At 43.4% G+C, this 21,827-nt stretch overlaps 1 protein-coding gene across 1 annotated transcript in view; it reads left to right on the top strand.

The window, feature by feature from the left end:
* The window catches only part of CAPZA2 (capping actin protein of muscle Z-line subunit alpha 2), a 29,298-nt gene extending 8,864 nt beyond the window's left edge, over nucleotides 1-20,434 (top strand). Inside the window, exons 4-10 of the mRNA XM_044280294.1 lie at nucleotides 1,073-1,136; nucleotides 10,188-10,394; nucleotides 10,483-10,562; nucleotides 13,856-13,934; nucleotides 16,621-16,692; nucleotides 17,958-18,020; nucleotides 19,592-20,434. Coding sequence (XP_044136229.1) covers nucleotides 1,073-1,136; nucleotides 10,188-10,394; nucleotides 10,483-10,562; nucleotides 13,856-13,934; nucleotides 16,621-16,692; nucleotides 17,958-18,020; nucleotides 19,592-19,732 — 706 coding nt within the window. The 3' untranslated portion in view covers nucleotides 19,733-20,434. The remainder of the gene's footprint in view (nucleotides 1-1,072; nucleotides 1,137-10,187; nucleotides 10,395-10,482; nucleotides 10,563-13,855; nucleotides 13,935-16,620; nucleotides 16,693-17,957; nucleotides 18,021-19,591) is intronic.
* The last annotated feature ends 1,393 nt before the right edge of the window (nucleotides 20,435-21,827 follow it).

Here is a 21,827-nt window from a genome sequence, read left to right as displayed (position 1 = left end):
AGGAGAAACCAATGATTCCCTATGGGAATGGTTCACACCTGGGCGTTTTACAGCGCGTACGATCGCGCTGTAAAACGCCCTACGCTCCAAAAAGTACATGAGCTTCTTTGGGGCGTTTTGTCGCGCATTCCCGTACATAGACATTCGGGAACGCGCGACAATGGGCGTTCGCTTGTCTCTGTATGCGCGATTGTAAACGCCGGTACAATCGCGCATACCGAGCGCTCAGGTGTGAACCCAGTGTCAGACAACGTTTTTTCCTATAGTGTGCAAGCACGTCCACCGCTGATGAATTTTCAGGGTGGTGATAACCATAGAAACGAGAAGTACTGGTATGTAATTAAATGGAAAAATGAATCTAGCCAGCGAAGGAGACAATATGGACAATCACAATACATTAGTAAGTGCCTTGTATTAACTTTCTCTATATGATAAATGACATTTACTAAAGTGAGACAACCCCTTTTTAATTAGATTTTTTTTTTTTAAATGGTTTTTCATGCAATAGAATACCACCCTGACTTAACTTCGTTTTTCAGGGTACTGCTGTTTCTAGTTTTAAAGGGAAGGGTATTGAGTGGGTGCAGGTATCGTCTACTGAATGGTCTATAAAATTTCTAGCAGTCAACTTACATTGAGGCTGGCGGTATGTAATTTGCTTGCCAAAGCTTCATCTGGCAGATGTGCCTCGGACAATCAGGAGCATGAAGTTTGACAGCTGAACAATAGCAAGAAGACTGATAAAAGTAGTCCACCTTCATGCAAGGCTGGTGGGAATAAGTAGGATGCTCTTGGCCATACAGAAAAGGCTGGTATAATGGGAAGTGTTACCTATGTGGAGGCAACTTCCATACCAGGGGCCTGGCTCTCCGATCTCTGGGGAGTCCTTTGGGCAAGCAGTTATCTAAGAACTCTTTTATACCACGTGCTTGTGACTTGCATTGTGCAGGAATTAGTGCACAGACTTTTCAGCTATATTTTAGGTGCTGGTTCATTAACTTTTTTGTGTAAAGTTTATGACAGGACCTTGTATTATTACAAGTTGATATATAACATTGTTTTCTACATTTAGTGCCTTTGCACAATACAACTTGGATCAGTTCACCCCGCTTAAAATTGAAGGCTATGAAGATCAGGTATGTGGTGATTGTTCCCCATTTTTTTTACTATAGTCACAGTTGTTATTTTTAATCTGTTATTTCTGTCTAAGGCTACTTTCACACTAGCGTTCGATCGGATCCGTTCTGAACAGATCTGCTCATATTAATGCAGACGGTGGCTCCGTTCAGAACGGATCCGTCTGCATTATAACTTAGAAAAATTTTCTAAGTGTGAAAGTAGCCTGAGCGGATCCGTTCAGACTTTACATTGAAAGTCAATGGGGGACGGAACCGCTTTAAGATTGAGCCATATGGTGTCATCTTCAAGCGGATCTGTCCCCATTGACTTCCATTATAAGTCGGAACGGATCCGCTCGCCTCCGCACGGCCAGGCGGACACCCGAACGCTGCTTGCAGCGTTCAGGTGTCCGCTCACGGAGCGGAGGCTGAGCGCTGGCAGGCGGATGCATTCTCAGTGGATCCGCCTCCACTGAGAATGCATTAGGGCCAGACGGCTGCGTTCAGGGCCGCTTGTGAGCCCATTCAAACGGAGCTCACGAGCGGACACCTGAACGCAGGTGTGAAAGGAGCCTAAATTTGTGCATTATACAGTCAGGTTTATAAATATTGTGACATCGACACAATTGTAACATTTTTGGCTCTATACACCACAATGGATTTGAAATGAAACAAACAAGATGTGCTTTCACTGCAGACTGTCAGCTTTAATTTGAGGGTATTTACATCCAAATCAGGTGAACGGTGTAGGAATTACAACAGTTTGCATATGTGCCTCCCACTTGTTAAGTGACCAAAAGTAATGGGACAATTGGCTTCTCAGCTGTTCCATGGCCAGGTGTGTGTTATTCCCTCATTATCCCAAGTACAATGAGCAGATAAAAGGTCCAGGGTTTATTTCAAGTGTGCTATTTGCATTTGGAATCTGTTGCTGTCAACTCTCAAGATGAGATCCAAAGAGCTGTCACGATCAGTAAAGCAAGCCATCATTAGGCTTAAAAATCAAAACAAACCCATCAGAGAGATGGCAAAAACATTAGGCGTGGCCAAAACAACTGTTTGGAACATTTTTAAAAAGAAGGAACGCATCGGTGAGCTCCGGAAAACAACTGTGGTGGATGACCGACGAATTCTTTACCTGGTGAAGAAAACACCCTTCACAAGAGTTGGCCAGATCAAGAACACTCTCCAGGAGGTAGGTGTATGTGTGTCAAAGTCAACAAGAGAAGATTTCACCAGAGTGAATACAGGGGGTTCACCACAAGATGTAAACCGTTGGTGAGCCTCAAAAACAGGAAGACCAGATTAGAGTTTGCCAAACGACATCTAAAAAAGCCTTCACAGTTCTGGAATAACATCCTGTGGACAGATGAGACCAAGATCAACTTGTACCAGAGTGATGGGAAGAGAAGAGTATGGAGAACGAAAGGAACTGCTCATGATCCTAAGCATACCACCTCATCAGTGAAGCATGGTGGTGGTAGTGTCATGGCATGGGCATGTATGGCTGCCAATGGAACTGGTTCTCTGTGACTGCTGACAAAAGCAGCAGGATGAATTCTGAAGTGTTTCGGGCAATATTATCTGCTCATATTCAGCCAAATGCTTCAGAACTCATTGGATGGTGCTTCACAGTGCAGATGGACAATGACCCAAAGCATACTGCAAAAGCAACCAAAGAGGTTTTTTAAGGGAAAGAAGTGGAATGTTATGCGATGGCCAAGTCAATCACCTGACCTGAAGCCAATTGGGCATGCATTTCACTTGCTGAAGACAAAACTGAAGGGAAAATGCCCCAAGAACAAGCAGGAACTGAAGACAGTTGCAGTAGAGGCCTGGCAGAGCATCACCAGGGATGAAACCCAGCATCTGGTGATGTCTATGTGTTCCAGACTTCAGGCTGTAATGGACTGCAAAGGATTAACAACCAAGTACTAAAAAGTGAAAGTTTGATTTATGATTATTATTATGTCCCATTACTTTTGGTCCCTTAACAAGTGGTAGTCACATATGCAAACTGCTGTACTTCCTACACCGTTCACCTGATTTGGATGTAAATACCCTCAAATTAAAGCTGACAGTCTGCAGTTAAAGCACATCTTGTTTGTTTCATTTCAAATCCATTGTGGTGGTCTATAGCGCCAAAAATGTTAGAATTGTGTTGATATCCCAATATTATGGACCTGACTGTATATTGATCGTTATGCACGATTATAGTGTGGAGATGCATACAGGACTGACCCTCACATCCACTATGCCCATACTTCATGCCTGGCGTCTCTTTCTTTTGTTGTGTGTTTTTTTTTTTTTTTTTTTTTGAAGAGCCATTGATATCAGGAGCCAGAACTTTTAAAACGGTTAGGTCTGAAAATTGGACAGCAAAATAGATCTGTTTTCTCTGTTTCAAGGGGTATTCTTACACAGTCATTCATGGCTGAGATTGGAGTACTCGTCAAATACAGCAGCCAGGTTATGGAAACAGCTGAGAGGACTGTGCTGCACTGTTTCTGTAAATCACATAGAAGTTATTGGGAGTCGGGAAACTGCAAGCTTAGAGGTTTCTGAAAATCAGCCATCTCTGGCTTCCTCATGGGACAAATATACCAGCCTCAGCCATGAATAACTGAGATAGGAATATCTTTTTCATCGCTATCGGTGTCCTAAGGGCTCTTTCACACCTGCGTTCTTTTCTTCCGGCATAGAGTTCCGTCGTCGGGGCTCTATGCTGGAAGAATCCTGATCAGTTTTATCCTAATGCATTCTGAATGGAGTGAAATCCGTTCAGGATGCATCAGGCTGTCTTCAGTTCCGGAACGGAACGTTTTTTGGCCGGAGAAAATACTGCAGCATGCTGCGCTTTTTGCTCCGGCCAAAAATCCTGAAGACTTGCCGCAAGGCCGGATCCGGAATTAATGGCCATTGAAAGGCATTGATCCGGATCCGGCCTTAACCCCTTAAGGACCAGGCTCATTTTCACCTTAAGGACCAGGCCATTTTTTGCAAATCTGACCAGTGTCACTTTAAGTGCTGATAACTTTAAAACGCTTTTACTTATACAGGCCATTCTGAGATTGTTTTTTCGTCACATATTGTACTTCATGACACTGGTAAAATAAAGTCAAAAAAATTAATTTTTTTGCATAATAAAATACCTAATTTACCAAAAATTTGGAAAAATTAGCAAATTTCAAAGTTTCAGTTTCTCTACTTCTGTAATACATAGTAATACCCCCAAAAATTGTGATGACTTAACATTCTCCATATGTCTACTTCATGTTTGAATTATTTTGGGAATGATATTTTATTTTTTGGGGATGTTACAAGGCTTAGAAGTTTAGAAGCAAATCTTGAAATTTTTCAGAAATTTACAAAAACCCAATTTTTAGGGACCACTACAGCTCTGAAGTCACTTTGCAAGGCTTACATAATAGAAACCGCCCAAAAATGACCCCATTCTATAAACTACACCCCTCAAGGTATTCAAAACTGATTTTACAAACTCTGTTAACCCTTTAGGTGTTGCACAAGAGTTATTGGCAAATGGGGATGAAATTTGAGAATTTCATTTTTTTGCCTAATTTTCAATTTTAACCCATTTTTTCCACTAACAAAGCAAGGGTTAACAGCCAAAAAAGACTGTATCTTTATTGCCCTGACTCTGCCGTTTACAGAAACACCCCATATGTGGCCGTAAACTACTGTACGGCCACACAGCGGGGCGTAGAGTAAAAAGGTGCGCCGGATGGTTTTTGGAAGCCAGATTTTGCTGGACAGTTTTTTTGACACCATGTCCCATTTGAAGCCCCCTGATGCACCCCTAGAGTAGAAACTCCATAAAAGTGACCCCATCTAAGAAACTACACCCCTCAAGGTATTCAAAACTGATTTTACAAACTTCGTTAACCCTTTAGGTGTTGCACAAGAGTTATTGGCAAATGGGGATGAAATTTGAGAATTTCATTTTTTTGCCTAATTTTCAATTTTAACCCATTTTTTCCACTAACAAAGCAAGGGTTAACAGCCAAACAAGACTGTATCTTTATTGCCCTGACTCTGCCGTTTACAGAAACACCCCATATGTGGCCGTAAACTACTGTACGGCCACACAGCGGGGCGTAGAGTGAAAGGTACGCTGTATGGTTTTTGGAAGCCAGATTTTGCTGGACAGTTTTTTTGACACCATGTCCCATTTGAAGCCCCCTGATGCACCCCTAGAGTAGAAACTCCATAAAAGTGACCCCATCTAAGAAACTACACCCCTCAAGGTATTCAAACTGATTTTACAAACTTTGTTAACCCTTTAGGTGTTGCACAAGATTTAATGGAAAATAGAGATACAATTTCAAAATTTCACTTTTTTGGCAGATTTTCCATTTTAATATTTTTTTTCCAGTTACAAAGCAAGGGTTAACAGCCAAACAAAACTCATTATTTATGGCCCTGATTCTGTAGTTTACAGAAACACCTCATATGTGGCTGTAGACTGCTGTACGGGCACACGGCAGGGCGCAGAAGGAAAGGAATGCCATACGGTTTTTGGAAGGCAGATTTTGCTGGACTGGTTTTTTGACACCATGTCCCATTTGAAGCCCCCTGATGCACCCCTAGAGTAGAAACTCCATAAAAGTTACCCCATCTAAGAAACTACACCCCTCAAGGTATTCAAACTGATTTTACAAACTTTGTTAACCCTTTAGGTGTTGCACAAGATTTAATGGAAAATAGAGATACAATTTCAAAATTTCACTTTTTTGGCAGATTTTCCATTTTAATATTTTTTTTCCAGTTACAAAGCAAGGGTTAACAGCCAAACAAAACTCATTATTTATGGCCCTGATTCTGTAGTTTACAGAAACACCTCATATGTGGTTGTAGACCGCTGTACGGGCACACGGCAGGGAGCAGAAGGAAAGGAATGCCATACGGTTTTTGGAAGGCAGATTTTGCTGGACTGGTTTTTTTGACACCATGTCCTATTTGAAGCCCCCCTGATGCACCCCTAGAGTAGAAACTCCAAAAAAGTGACCCCATTTTAGAAAGTACGGAATAGGGTGGTAGTATTGTTGGTACTAGTTCAGGGTAGATATGATTTTTGGTTGCTCTATATTACACTTTTTGTGCGGCAAGGTAACAAGAAATAGCTTTTTTGGCACGTTTTTTTTTTTGTTATTTACAACATTCATCTGACAGGTTAGATCACGTGGTAATTTTATAGAGCAGGTTGTCACGGACGCAGCGATACCTAATATGTATACAATTTTTTTTATTTATGTAAGTTTTATACAATAACTTCATTTTTAAAACCAAAAAATTGTTTAGTGTCTCCATAGTCTGAGAGCCATAGTTTTTTCAGTTTTTGGGCGATTATCTTGAGTAGGGTCTAATTTTTTGCGGGATGAGATGACAGTTTGATTGGCACTATTTTGGGGTGCATATGACTTTTTGATCGCTTGCTATTACACTTTTTGTGACGTAAGATGGCAAAAAATTGCTTTTTTTGCACAATTTATTATTTTTATTTTTTATGGTGGTCACCTGAGGGGTTAGGTCATATGATATTTATATAGAGCCGGTCGATACGGACGCGGCAATACCTAATATGTATACTTTATTTTTATTTATGTAGGTTTTACACAATGATTTTATTTTTGAAACAAAAAAAATGATGTTTTAGTGTTTCCATAGTCTAAGAGCCATAGTTTTTTCAGTTTTTGGGCGATTATCTTGAGTAGGGTCAAATTTTTTGCGGGATGAGATGACGGTTTGATTGGTACTATTTTGGCGTACATGCGACTTTTTTGATCACTTTTATTACCTTTTTTGGGAAGTAAGGTGGGCAAAATTTCAATTTTCTCATAGTTTTTATTTTTTTATTTTTATGGCGTTCACTGTGCGGGGAAAGTAACATGACCGTTTTATAGATCAGGTCGTTACGGACGCGGCGATACCTAATATGTGTAGTTTATTTTATTTTTTTAATTTTTATTCAGTGATAAATGTTTTTTTTTTTTATCTTAACTTTTTTCACTTTTTTCACTTTTTTTTTTGACCCAGACCCACTTGGTTCTTGAAGATCCAGTGGGTCTGATGTCTGTAAAATACAGTACAGAACCTATATAGGTATCTGTAACTGTATTTTACTTACACTGAACAGATCTATGCTTTCAGCATAGATCTGTTCAGCACCATGGACAGCAGGACGCCTGAGCAGGCGTCCTGTTGTCATGGGAACCTTCCCCGTCTGCTCAGTTATGGTCAGAACTGCGCAGACGGGGAAGGGTAAGGACGGGGCTCTGGGGGGGCTGTCTGGGGGCTCTCTCCCTCTCCCATCGGGGGGCTGCAAAGGCACAGCAGCCCCCCGATCGGAGAGGGAGGGAGCTCCCTTTTACTGTTAACCTTTTCCATACAGCGGTCCGTACGGACCGCTGTATGGAAAGGGTTAAACGGCTGACATCGCATCAACGATGTCAGCCGTTTATACCAGGGTGCCAGCAATGTGCTGGCACCCTGGTATACCCACTGTACACCAACGATTATTCAATGGGAGGCGGGCGGGGGATCGCGATCCCGCCTGCCGCACCGCCCGCCTCCCGCAACGCCCCCACCGCCTGCGACAACCCCCCTGCACCACCCGCTGCCATCAAATCATGCAGGGGTGCAGGGGGGGGTGTACTATATTGATTTTAGACACTCTGAAGTTTCTGATCCCCGCGGTCAGGGACCGCGGGGATCAGAAACTGCAAAAAGCGCAGCAAACCGCAGGTCTGAATTGACCTGCGGTTTGCTGCGATCGCCGACACGGGGGGGTCACATGACCCCCCCTGGCGTTTTAACAGGATGCCGGCTGAATGATTTCAGCCGGCATCCTGTTCAAATTAACCCCTGCGGCGCCGGAATGCCGATTTTAAAGTCAGGACGTACCGGTACGTCCTTGGTCCTTAAGGACTCGGGAAATAGGGCGTACCGGTACGTCCTATGTCCTTAAGGGGTTAAGCTAAACTCGTTTCGGCGCATTGCCGGATCCGACGTTTAGCTTTTTCTCAATGGTTACCATGGCTGCCGGGACGCTAAAGTCCTGGCAGCCATGGTAAAGTGTAGCGGGGAGCGGGGGAGCAGCATACTTACCGTCCGTGCGGCTCCCGGGGCGCTCCAGAGTGACGTCAGGGCGCCCCACAGACATGGATCGCATGGCACGTCATCCATGCGCATGGGGCGCTCTGACGTCACTCTCAAGCTCCCCGGGAGCCGCGCGGACTGTAAGTATACCGCTCCCCTGCTCCCCGCTCCTACTATGGCAACCAGGACTTTAATAGCGTCCTGGGTGCCATAGTAACACTGAAAGCATTTTGAAGACGGATCCGTCTTCAAATGCTTTCAGTATACTTGCGTTTTTCTGGATCCGGCGTGTAATTCCGGCAAGTGGAGTACACGCCGGATCCGGACAACGCAAGTGTGAAAGAGGCCTAAGACTGTCGTTGTTTTCGAAGGAAGCAGTCAGTTTGGATTTTAAGCCCTTAACGCCATATGTACAAGAGATCGTATGGAGTGGCTTCACATGCTGAGCTCACTCTATACATTGCAGGTACTGGCTATGTAATATAGAAGACACCCGCCAGCAGTGGCCGATCTTGATTAATCCCTCAGATGCCATTGTCCATAGTGACCACAGCATCTGTGTGGTTAGAAAGAGGGACGGTTCTCCCTCTGATTGGCGGCCCCTTGCAGAAATGGCAGGGTTCTGATCAGTTGTTATGACAGCATAGGGCCTTGTGAAGGTTCCCAGTACTGTCATAGCGAGCTGCCTCCTCCTCTCGACGGCTCTGGCGCATTCTCAGCTTTTTTATGTTGGTTTGGCAGTTGGGGTCCATTCACACGTCCGCAAAACACAGACACCAGCAATGTGTGTTCCGCATTTTGCTGACCGCACATCGTTGGCACTAATAGAATATCCCTAGAATAGGACATGTTACATTTTTTTCAGGAATGGAATTGCGGACCTGGAAGTGCGGGTCCGCAATTTCGTATCCAGGCAGCACATAGAAATGAATGGGTCCGCAATTCCGTTCCGCAAAATGCAGAACACAATTGCGGGCCTTAGTGAAAATATATAATATAAGACTAGCAGAGCCATTATCAGAGCTGTCAGTGCTTTGATGTGATCCCAGTGTTATCTTTGTATGTGTGCACTTCAGAGGAGGCGGATGGAAAGCTGATACAGGGTGGGTGAAGGGAGTCTCCTCCACACAGTGACCAGTATAGCCTCTCCCATCCAGCTCTCTGCACTGGTTCTGTATTCAGTCCTCACCACCTGTGATGTATGTGCAGCTGCTGGCTTACGTACCTGGACAAACTGGGCAGAATGGAGCAGAACATCTGTCTTCCAAGGTGGAGTTATAGCTCTGAAGAGCGGGCTGTGTATGAAGTGGATGCTGCACTGGATACTGTATAAGCAGCGAATTCTCCTGTATGGCTGGTTGTGGAAGCTTTTCTGAGGCAGACTTCTGATGCTTCATACTAAACTGTATAGCACCATCAGGAATGGTCACCCGGAGCTGAGCATATCATAATCCACATAACAGGAGCAGAAAGGCAGTTGAAGAGAAAGTGGGAGGGGATTACCTCTTTAAAGGGGTTGTACCACAAATAATCTACCGTTTTCAAACCAGCCCCTATAATTAAAAACTTAGTATAGCCACTGAGTTATTCGATAATGTTTCTGTATAGCGCCACCTGTTAATTATTCTTCTCCTTATTTCTTGTCCACTTCACTTTGGTGGTCACACGCGCTCAGTTTAAACCTTCAATGTGTCACCAGCCATATGTTCTGTTAGAAGCTGTGGCAGTTACAGGGAAACGGCTGCAGCAGAAAGGACACACCCCCTGAGCTGCCTGCTTGAAATAAATCTAGCAGGGCAACTGGAGCAAGGAATGTGGAGATCTCTGGATCTATGTGAGGTACAGGACTGTATTGTCATGTACTATATGATGGCTCATTTTCATTTTGTATATCAATCAGAATCGTGGCATAAACCCTTTAAGGGATTAATATGTCAATTTCTTTTATCTCAGGTATTAATAACAGAGCATGGAGATCTTGGTAATGGAAGATTCCTAGATCCTAAGAACAAGATTTCATTCAAATTTGATCACTTGAGAAAGGAGGCAAGTGACCCTAGACCCTATGAAGGAGAAAATGCCATAGAGTCTTGGAGGAACGTCATTGACACTGCAGTGAGATCCTATGTGAAAGATCATTATCCAAGTGGAGTTTGTACTGTAAGTAGTGGGTCCTACTAAAACTTGGACTGCATGTTGTTTCAGGACCCCTTTACTAGGTTCTCACTGTAGAAATCTTTGTTTTCAGGTGTATGGCAAAACAATAGATGGGCAACAAACGATAATTGCATGCATCGAAAGTCATCAGTTTCAAGCTAAGAATTTCTGGTAAGTAATTCCCTACCTGTCACCAAAAGAGGTGAAAAAAGAACTAAAACCTAACCTTTAATGTTACACAATATGTCACTGAACACCACACCCACCAGGATAACAAACCCCTACAGTGACAGCTTATTCCCATAGAGTAAAACCTGACTCTTACCCCTTGCAATGGAGTGGGGGGGGGGGGGGCAGGTAAGTATGAGTCTTTCAGGGGCCATGCTGCAGGAACTTGTTACAAAATCATTTTTACCAGAAATACACAGAAAAATGCCAACATTTCCTTCCATCTTGCTTATTCATACACATTCAGTTCCTTCACTGCAGCTTAATACCTCCTCCTGCCCCATAGTTACAGGCGCGAAGCAGGAAGCACTTTACCTTACTAGTGGGGAAAGCGCTTGTTTGTTAACACTTTAATTTAATTTATTTTTATTTTTTTTGTGATTTAGCGCTTGTGGTAGTTCAAGTGGTTGTAACATTTTTATGTGTTGAACTACCCAATTTTTGCAACAATTTTTTACATGGCACATGGGGCCTAATTTATTTTTTATTTTTATTTGGTGGAAACTGTACAAAACATTTTTATAGGGACACTGACAGGCCCAATAACATGAACAGTTCACAAAATAGTTTGAAAAATACTGTCACCCTTGGCCAGAAAGCCAATAATCGTCTCTTTTTGCAGACCGCCTATTACACACTTTATATACCCACCAAGCCAGCTCAAGGCACTACGCACTGGCAGTGTCGAAAGCAGGACGTGGTCATAATAATGTGAATCAACTTCACACACGCTACTGCACAGCCCAGTATCCGAGAACATGGCTGCGCTGCTCACCCCCACCCCCTAATATTAAAACATTGGTGGCGCAGTGCATCCTCCGCCTTCCCCCTCCCCAGTATTAAAATCAATGGTGGCGCAGTGCGCCCACCACCCCCCAGTATTAAAATCATTGGTGGCAGTGGCCACAGAGTCCCCTCCTCCTCATTGGTGGTACAGTGGCAGCTTCTGATCGGAGTCCCAGCAGTGTAATCCTGGGGCTCCGATCGGTTACCATGGCAGCCAGGACGCTACTGAAGCCCTGGCTGCCATAGTCGGCTCCCTGCTGCTGTGTGTACTAAGCACAGGGCAGCAGAATCAGTGTGAGATCCTATTCACCCTAATAGAGCTCTATCAGGGTGATTAGGACAAGGGATTAAAAGATCACAGGTTCCAGCCCCTAAGGGGGAAATGGTTATTTAATAAACAGTTTAAAAAAAAAAAAGGTAAAAAAACGAAACTCACCAAAATATTAAGTAAAAATCACCCACTTTCCCAATTTTACACACACACACACATATATATATAATTACATATCGCCACGTCCAAAAAGCCCAAACGATTAAAATATTTGTAAAATCTCCTATGCGGTGAACACTGTAACAGAAAAATTAAATCGTGCGATTCGCTTTTTTTTTTTTTCTCTTTTTCTTTTTTGTCACCTTGTCCCCCCCAAAAATAGAATAGAACTGTTTGATTATGGGCTGAACATTCCATAAAATGCGGAATGCACGCACCTTTTGTGGGCATTTTTTTAGCCTCTGGATCTCGTCACGGTATCTCTGTGCATTCAAAATGCCATCAATAAAATGCACCTGTGTTCGTTGTCCATAACATACCCCTGCCCATACCATAACCCCATGGCCACTCGATCCACAACGTTGACGTCGGCAAACCGCTCACCCACATGACACTACACACACAGTCTGCCATCTGTCCTGAACAGTGAAAACCGGGAGTCATCCGTTAACAGAACGCCTCTCCAACATGCCAGACGCCATCAAATGTGAGCATTTGCCCACTCAAGTCAGTTATGATGACGATCTGCAGTCAGGCCCAGACCCCGATGAGGACAACGAGCATGCAGAGGAGCTTCCCTGAGACGGTTTCTGACAGGTTATGCAAACCGATTGTTGCTGCAGCTGTCCGAGTGGCTGGTCTCGGACGATCATGGAGGTGAACATGCTGGATGTGGAGGTCCTGGGCTGGTGTGGTTACACGTGGTCTGCGATTGTGAGGCCGGTTGGATGTACTGCCAAATTCTCTGAAACGCCTTTGGAAACTGCTTATGGTAGAGAAATGAACATTCATTGCATGGGCAACAGCTCTGGTAGACGTTCCTGCAGTCAGCATGCCAATTGCACGTTCCCTCAAACGTTGCAACATCTGTGGCATTGTGCTGTGTGCTCAAACTGCACATTTCAGAGTGGACTTTTATTGTGGGCAGTCTAAGGCACACCTGTGCAATATTCATGCTGTCTAATTAGTACCTTGATATGCCACACCTGTGAGGTGGGATGGATTATCTCAGCAAAGGAGAAGTGCTCACTAACACAGATTTAGACAGATTTGTGAACAATATTTGAGTGTAATGGGTCTTTTCTGTATGTAGAAAATATTTCAGATCTTTGAATTCAGCTCATGCAAAATGGGAGCAAAACCGAAAGTGTTGCGTTTGATATTATATATGTATATACACACACTGTATTTTTCACTTTATAAGCCGCACCTAGGTTTTAGAGGAGGAAAATCAGATTATTTTTTTTTTTTTTTATCAGATCTGAAATCAGACCCCCAGTCTTCATCAGACCTCAGATCAGACCCCCATATGAGACCAAAAATAATTGAACTTGCCTCTAATGCTTCAGACTCTGCACATCCAGCTGCTGCACTCAGGTCTTCTCTGGGCCCGTGCACTAGGTTCTAAAACTGTACTCAGTCATGACAGTGCAGCTTGATCCCAAGGAAGACCAGGGAGCGATGAGTACAGCCAGCACTAGCAGTGCTACACTCGCCCCTCCCTGCGCCTCCTGCATACTAGTGAGCACTTCTATAATGGAAGCACTTACTAGTATTCGCTTTATAAGACACACTGACTTTTTTCACCCGAAAAAGTGTCTTGTATAATACCAAGTTTTTTTTTACCCTATAAGTTTTTTTATATAGACCAGGGATGCTCAACCTGCGGCCATCCAGCTGTTGTAAAACTACAACTCCTACCATGCCCTGCTGTAGGCTGTCCGGGAATGATGGGAGTTGTAGTTTTGCCACAGCTGGAGAGCCGCAGGTTGAGCATGCCTGATATAGACCTTGTTCTGCTCTTCACCTGAAATATTTCTGCTCCCAAGCATCTTCAGGAACATTTCTGTATAGTAATGATATAAGCAGCTCTTATGAGCTGAACCTAAGTTTGCAGTGTGTATATTGTTTTCTATCAAATCACAAAAAAATGAAATACATATTTTAATTTGTTTTACAGGAATGGACGGTGGAGGGCAGAATGGAAGTTTACAATCACACCATCCACTACAAAGGTGGTCGGCATTCTAAAAATTCAGGTATGGTTATGTAGAGTTTGACTTTATAAAACTCTAATGCAAGTAGAGTCTGTGTTCATTTATGTCATTTATGCCTACGTCTACATGAAATTATCTTTACAAAAATAAAAACCCAATGTCTTGGCATACACTCCCTGTATCCTCTCCCTGGGGTCAGTAGGCTGTACAGGGGAACAGTGATATTAATAGGGTATGACCTTTCTTCACGCTGTCACTTGCAGCTTTCTTGGCCCCTACAAAGGGTGCTGCGCCTAAATAATGTTTATGGTATCATATGAAATATTCTGAGCATGAAGCTGAAGGTTGCCGCCAATTTTTTTTATTTTATTTTTTCCTCCCTGTTTTCCAAGAGCCAAGAGTTTTTTATTTATTTTTTACTTTTCTGTTCACTTTGCCGTATAAGGGCTTTGTTTTTTGGCGCAACGAGTTGTAGTTTTTAATGGCTTCATTTGATTTACCATATCTTGTATTGAAATAGTTTTTTATCAATTTCACCTCCATACTGTTTTTTGGGTTTTGTTTTTAAGACATTCCTTGTGTGCTGAAACCAATATAAAGACTATTCTGCAGGCCAGTGCGATTATGGTTATGCTACCTTTATATCGTTTTTAATATGTTTTGCTCTAAAAAATGGCAGTTTAGCTACAGCCATGGCGGCTTTTACTTATGTCCTTGGTAGTGAAAGGGTTATATAGGGTTTACTGGCATCCAAGGTAATAGGAAATAGACTAATCAAATCCTACGTGATGTGCACCATACGGAGCTAAATCTTGTTATTTAAAGGGGATGTCTGGGTTCAGAGCTGAACCCTGACTTATCCCCGTTTTCACCGAGGCAGCCCTCCATTTCATGCTCCGATGCTCTCCTTTGCCCTGTGCTGAATCATGCAGGGCAAAGGCATTTTATGGAGTTCCGGTGACATACTGGGCTCTCCATAGGGACTGCTAGGCGGAGGGCCCCCCCCCCGCTCTGCAGTGAGCCCTGTGATGTCACTGGCACTAATGGGCAGGATTTAGTTCTGTCCTAGCCACACCTAGTAGTGTTAAAAACAGCCCTTGCCCTGCGTGATCCAGCTTAGGGCAAGGGAGAGCATTTCATGCTCCAATGCTTATATCAGAAGGGCTGCCTGGGTGAAATTGGGGATATGTCCGGGTACAGCTCTGAACCCAGATAATCTGTTTAAAGAATCGTGTTCTCAAAGTTTTGGTAAGTGGGTAGCTTTAGAGCTAGAACCCCCTTGTCTGTGCGACTGATATTGGTATTGTAAATGTCATCATGGGGGTTACTGCTGTACTGTGGACCTGTCTCTGACCACACTAGTAGCTATATGCTTCCTAGGGTTCTACCTGGTGTACATGCAGGGAATGTGCCTTCCATACTGAGCACTGTCTGTACATCTCCTGAAATATGGGAACCTGTCGCCACAGTATGAACATATATATCACTTACAACCTATACATGAATGTAATGGTACCTTTTGTTATTTTCTTTACACTTGCAGAAGCTGGAAATACGACGTTTAATTAATATGCAAATGAGCACTCGCAAGTGCCCATGGGCGGTGTTCAGTGTGTAGGAGCCCAGGCTGCTCTGCCTTCTTTCATGGTTACTCCCACCTCTGCCCGCCCTCCTATTCCATTGCGTCATCCCTAGGTCTCTCCGGGGCATGCGCACTGCGATGCCCATTGTGGGCATGGCATCGCCTCAACTAGTGCGCACGCGCCGGCAAACTGGCACTATTTGGGAACATATGAATTAAACGTGGTTTTTCTTGCTTCTGTAAGTGTAAAGAAAATAACAAAGTTACCATTACATTCATGTATAGGTGTACTACAGGACAATGTAAGTGCTGTATATGTTCACATTATGGAGACAGACTCCCTTGAAAGGGGTTTTCCGAGACTTTTTATTTTTTTTTTAACAGATGACCTGTCCTCTGGAACACGTCGAACAGACAAAGGAGCCCAGCACTTCTGCCACTTCAGTGTACAGATTGGTGGGGGTCTCAGTAGCTAGACCCCCACTATCAAAAACTATGATATGCCAGTTTGTTAAAATTATAGGTACCCTGTAACGGACAAATTAGGCTCAGCTCTAGAAGTACTTATTGCTTCTGTTTGGTTTGCCACTTTATTTCAAATCCACGGTTTACCCCCCCTTATAAAATTAAAACGCGCTATATATATATATATAATATATATATATCCGAGATCCTGCGCACTTAGTCTGTCGGCTGGCGCATGCGCACTGCGATGCCCATTCCTTGTACGGCATCACAGTAATTAATGCGCCTGCGCATTAATTACTGTGATGCCGTACAAGGAATGGGCATCGCAGTGCGCATGCGCCGGCCGACGGACTGAGTGCGCGGGATTTCGGCGAAACAGCAAGTTAGTAGATAGGCGGTCAGAGGGAAAGGATGGCCGGGGGGAAGCGAAGAAAAGGCTGAGCTAGCAGGGCACCTACGAGGGTAACACCGCCCTCTGGGCTCTTGCGAGCCCTCATTTGCATATGTTACAAAGATGTTTTTTGATGGTTTTATAAGTCCAGGATTGATGCTAAAGGTAACGTTTTTATTAACTGTAAGGATGCTAGAAAGCTAAGGGAAGGGTTACAAACGTGAAATGCTGATGACAGGCTCCCTTTAAGTAAATTCTATTTATAAAATGTATTTCTTTTCATACAGGTTCATTATTATGAAGATGGTAATGTTCAGCTCGTGAGCCATAAAGATATTGCGGAGTCGCTAACGGTGACGGTAAGTGCACAATATTTCTACATTACTACAGCAATGGTAAGGACCATTACACATACAGGAAATGTTCCTAGTTAACATACTTTTTTCTGTTATAAATTTTCTTTCCCATTTAACCCATAATAAAAGGTTATACTACAATAAATATATAATCCATATAATAACAATAAAAGACCTTACCATAGTGAGAATGTGTGTTTTTTTTTTTTTTTTTTTCAGGTTTCTGAGCAAAAAAATAAATAAAACTATTACTGGTTTAGTCACATGCACAATATGTGGTTTTAAAGAAACCTGCAATATTTATTAGCTTTTTAAGCCTAAAATCATTATTCTCAATATGATATATAGAGGGTCTTTTACTATGCAGGTGTACAGACCCATCTCATTCTTTATTTTCTATGCCTGTTTTAGGCATAGAAAATGGTCTGAATTAAACCAGCACAGAAGCTGTCTTACTCTGGCGCTAGATATGCTGAAGTTAAGTAGAAGCCTGCGTGTCTTTTCAACTTCGGCAGATCCACCACCAGCTATAGGGGTTATTAAGACCTGTGTCTAAAACGCCAGTCTTAATAAATTACCCTATAGACTTTTATTATGAGTTAAATGTGGAAGAAGAAAAACCTGGAAGTCTCTCCCAGGATTCAAACTTGGGATCTCTACATGCAAAACCATGCACTTATCACCAATCTATAGCATTAGCACATAGAGATGCCTATAAGCTAAACACATTACTGGTGTCTTTCTAATCGTATATTGTGCTTGTGAATGAAGCAGAAATATGTATATTAGCTTTCTGGGCACATCTCAGTGTGGTGAAGCTATAGTACGTGGTGTATATGATATGTAGCTGCTAGAACACAGCTCTGCCCTCAGCATGTCTAGCCCTGTCAATCAAGGAAAGGGAGGGGAGCACATAGCAGTGCTCAAACAATTTAGCCCCGCCTCCCTGGTGCTCCAACTTCGTATTTGCATATGAATATAAACATAGATTTCTCTGCAGCTGTTTAGCATACAGACAATAGAAAGGTATCGTTTTAATCAGCACGATGAGCCCTACCACCAGGCAGTTTCTGGTTAATGGGGTTGATCCTGGTGACAGAGCTGCTTTAAATTATTAAGGATGGTCAGTTGCCATTGTTGCCGTAGTAACATGGGTCATGGGTATAATTCTTGCAAGGACTTTGCATTAGCTGTTCTGTGGGCTGGAATTACTGTACGTAGTTTAATGTGCAGGTTTTTTATTTTGTGATTTTATTTTTCTACTTTAGAATGAAGTTCAAACTGCAAAGGAGTTTATTAAAATTGTAGAGGATGCTGAAAATGAGTACCAGGTATGTCTCCAAGATGTGAAAAGGGATGTACACCTTTGCAACTAGTATTTTGTTCCAGTGCATCTAAAATGAAAATCTACTGTTTTGAGTATAAAGCTCATTTGCAAGCCGACGTGGCTCTATGGTTACGAGCTACAAAAAAGAAACCTTGGAAGTAGTCATGCAATACCTGCAGAGTGGGGTAACTCATGACTGCAGTATCGGTCTACACATAGGGTTTGTGATCTGTTGCCAGGGAACTGCAGAAAAGAGCTGTGTGTCCCTGCACTATGTATGATGGCTGTAGGTCCTCTGCAGTCCTCCTGTAAAGTGTGATGCGCCAATCAATGGCAAACCAGTGTTCAGTGATGATAGCAGGTTCTGCCTTGTTACTAATGATGGCTACATCAGAGTTCACAGGAGGGCTGGAGAGCACATACTGCAATCAGACAGGACCAACACCAGGTTGGCTACGGTGGAGGGAACTTTGACCAGCCTTCGGTATGTCCAGGACATAGGTGAACCAACCCTGCTTTTTATTTTATTTATTTTTTATTTATAACTTTAGTTAGGAGATTGTGTTCTAACAAGATAACGCCCGTCCACACACTGCTCGTGCTACACAACGTGCTCATCGGGGTATCCAGCATATCCCCTGGACATCTTAATCAACAGATCTCTCCTCAGTCAAGATTGTCTGGGACTGGATGGGTTGACAGTTCCCCCATGCAGAGCAGCTAGCAACCACCTTGGCTGAACTATGGATCCAAGTTGAAAGAGCTGAATGACATTCCACAGGAATATATCCAGCATCTGTACGACCAGATGGCTGTTACCATGCCGGAGGGGTAGCCTGTACCGCAGCAAGGGGAGATGCCACCCAGTAGTAATGTGACCCTGCTGCAGAACCCAAAATTAAGGGTGCACCACCTTGGTTGTGTGATCATTGATCAAGCACCACTAGAAGCTTATATATTGTCAATCTCAGCTCAATCACATTAACTTTTCCAGGTCTTTTTATATTTTCCACTATATGTAAATTTAGTAACACTGGATGTTACTGCAACAATAGTTCCGCATGCTGGGGCTAAGCTAGGGCCAGGACCCCACCTCTATATAAACTAGCTGGTCTTCTTTAGGAAAGAAGCATTGGGCGTGCAGCTACATGTCCATTGAGATGAGAGGGAGCTACAGACACCTCAGTCATGGTTTGCATAGCTTACAAAAAAATAGCAATTTATTTTATTAAAAGGGTTTTCCGAGACTTAAATACCGGTGACCTGTCCTATAGACAGGCCATCAGTATCTGATTGGTGGGCGTCCTTCTCTCAGCTTTTCCTAGGCCAGTGATGACACGTTCATCGGTCACGTGGCCTAGGCACAGTTGTGCTTGGTGAGCAGAGAGAAGGCTGCAGCGCACACAGGAGTGCAGGTGCCTTCTCAAGCAGCTGATCGGCGGGGGTCAGAAAGGAAAACCGTTTTAATCTGCAGTGTGTGGTATCCGTCTTTTTCTGCTTCTCCTACTTGTCATTTTGAAAAGCTGTCCCACCGTGCTCGGAGTGCCTTAAACATTGTGTCTCTTGTCTTCTCAGACTGCAATCAGCGAAAACTACCAGACTATGTCGGACACTACTTTCAAAGCCTTACGCCGGCAGCTGCCAGTGACACGCACCAAGATTGACTGGAACAAGATTCTTAGTTACAAAATTGGCAAAGAGATGCAAAATGCCTAACGTGAACATTGCATGACTGGATGATTTTAGTGTCTGTGCATATAAATAAACATGGTTACAAAAGTATTTGGAACTGCCAACTCGCCTGGTCAGCATGGCCCTTGCTCTAAAATAGGACATCACTAGATTCCAATAATTCAGCTACAGCACAACATTTCCCATATTAGTTTCATTACAATGTGTTTACATTGGGGGTGCTATATGTGCTGTATATGATTAGTCCCCATAAAGCAGTTAGGAGAAGACCTAAAAACAAGCACTCTGTAAGGAAAGACTTGTCGGTACAGTACTACACTCCATTATGCCAGCTCTAGAAGAAGGCTCTTCAGTGTGGCTTTGCCATTTGTCTGAATACTTTATTGTACCTTTTTATATTTTGCTAATTTGAACTAACCCCCCGAAGAGTCAATAAAGTAAAATTAAGGCCACGCTCCCCTCTCTCTCTCGTTCTGAAATTGATAAATCAGTCATTGCTTAAATATATATGAAATGCTTTCTTCCCATGACAGCTATTCAAATTGGCTTGAACTCCATCTGCCCTTAACTCTTATTTTATTACATAGCCGCCGATGTATTATAACAAGGCAAATTGTAATATATATATAATCCTGTACTCCTCATGTCTGTCAGTTTATTTTTTCTGTTTCTGCACTTGATGTATTACAATTCAATGTGACATTAAAATGCAGATTTTCTATTCCGCTGAGTGCGTCTCTCTTGTGGCAGATCACCTATGGTTAGTTTTCCTACATGAAAGTACACACTTAGGCCTCATGCACATGACCGTTTTTGTGGTCCGCATTCACTCTGTGTGCTGTCCGCATCCGTTGCACCATTTCGTGGCCCCGCAAAAAAAATATAGCATGTCCTATTCTTGTCCGTTTTGCGGACAAGAATATGCATTTCTACAATGGGCTGCTCGTTCCGCAAATTGCGGAAGGCACACGGCGGCTTCAGTTTTTTTGCGGATCGCAAAAAACTGCACGGTTGTGTGCATGAGGCCTTATTCAAGGGGTTTTAAGTGACTTTTTTTTTAACTGATGACTTATCCTCTGGTCCGGGGGATCTGCCTGACCGGTGGAGGTCTGACACCTGGGACTCCTAGCCAATCAGCTCATTGAGAAGACACTGGTGCTTTTGTAAGTGCTGCAACCTTTTTGCAGCTTTCTCTAGGCCAGTGATGTCCCATTCATTAGTCACATGGCTTAGGGGCAGCTCAGCCCCATTCAAGTACGTACCGACCACAGTGCTGTACATTGTATAGCGACTGTGCTTGGTATCACTTGATTGGGACTGATGAACATGATGTCACTTGGCCTAGTGAAAAGCTGTGAGAAGGTTGCAGCACTTACAGGAGCTCCGCTGCCTTCTCAAACAGCTGATCGCCAGCGGTCCTGGGTATCGGACTCCCATCGATCAGATACTGATGACCTATCCAGAGGTTAGGTCATCAGTTAAAAAGTCTCAGAAAACCCTTTCAAGGAAGGCCCAAGCATCTTTCTAAGCCCCATGCACATGGCTCATCATATGGTGAGCAAAATGGAATCAAACTCCAGTCACTTCAGTTCTTTAGATCCCTTATGGATCAGGTTTTTCTCAAGAAGCACTGAATGCAATCTTTGTAGGGTTCAGTGATATGACATGCGATGGATTATCACAACCGATATTTGGGATCTGTATGATATTGGTTCCAAATACCTGTAAGCATGAGGCCTTGAAGAAAAGTTTTGGTAGTGAGCTGTAGCACTGCTGCAGGTCGTCAATCTGTAGTAGTGCTGGTCACACACTGTGTCCGGCCGATACTCCGCATTGTCGTATGACCTCACCATGCCAGCTGATGCTTAAATTTTGCGCTTGCAAACGCCCTATTTTTGTGACTTTTTGACACCAGAATTCTGGAGAGAAGGTACGATAAATCAGGGCCTAAGTGTTCTGTCATGTGCCCAAGAAGTGTCTGATAACGCTACCATGAAAGCCTTACGCTGGGTTCACTCCTGAGCGTTTTACAGCGCGTTCCTACGCGCTGTAAAACGCACAACAGGCAAGAACCAATGATTCCCTATGGGAAGGGTTCACACCTGGGCGTTTTACAGCG

Source organism: Bufo gargarizans, chromosome 2, assembly GCF_014858855.1.
Source record: "Bufo gargarizans isolate SCDJY-AF-19 chromosome 2, ASM1485885v1, whole genome shotgun sequence".
Taxonomy (NCBI): Eukaryota; Metazoa; Chordata; class Amphibia; order Anura; family Bufonidae; genus Bufo; species Bufo gargarizans.
This window is presented reverse-complemented; position numbering and strand designations above follow the sequence as displayed.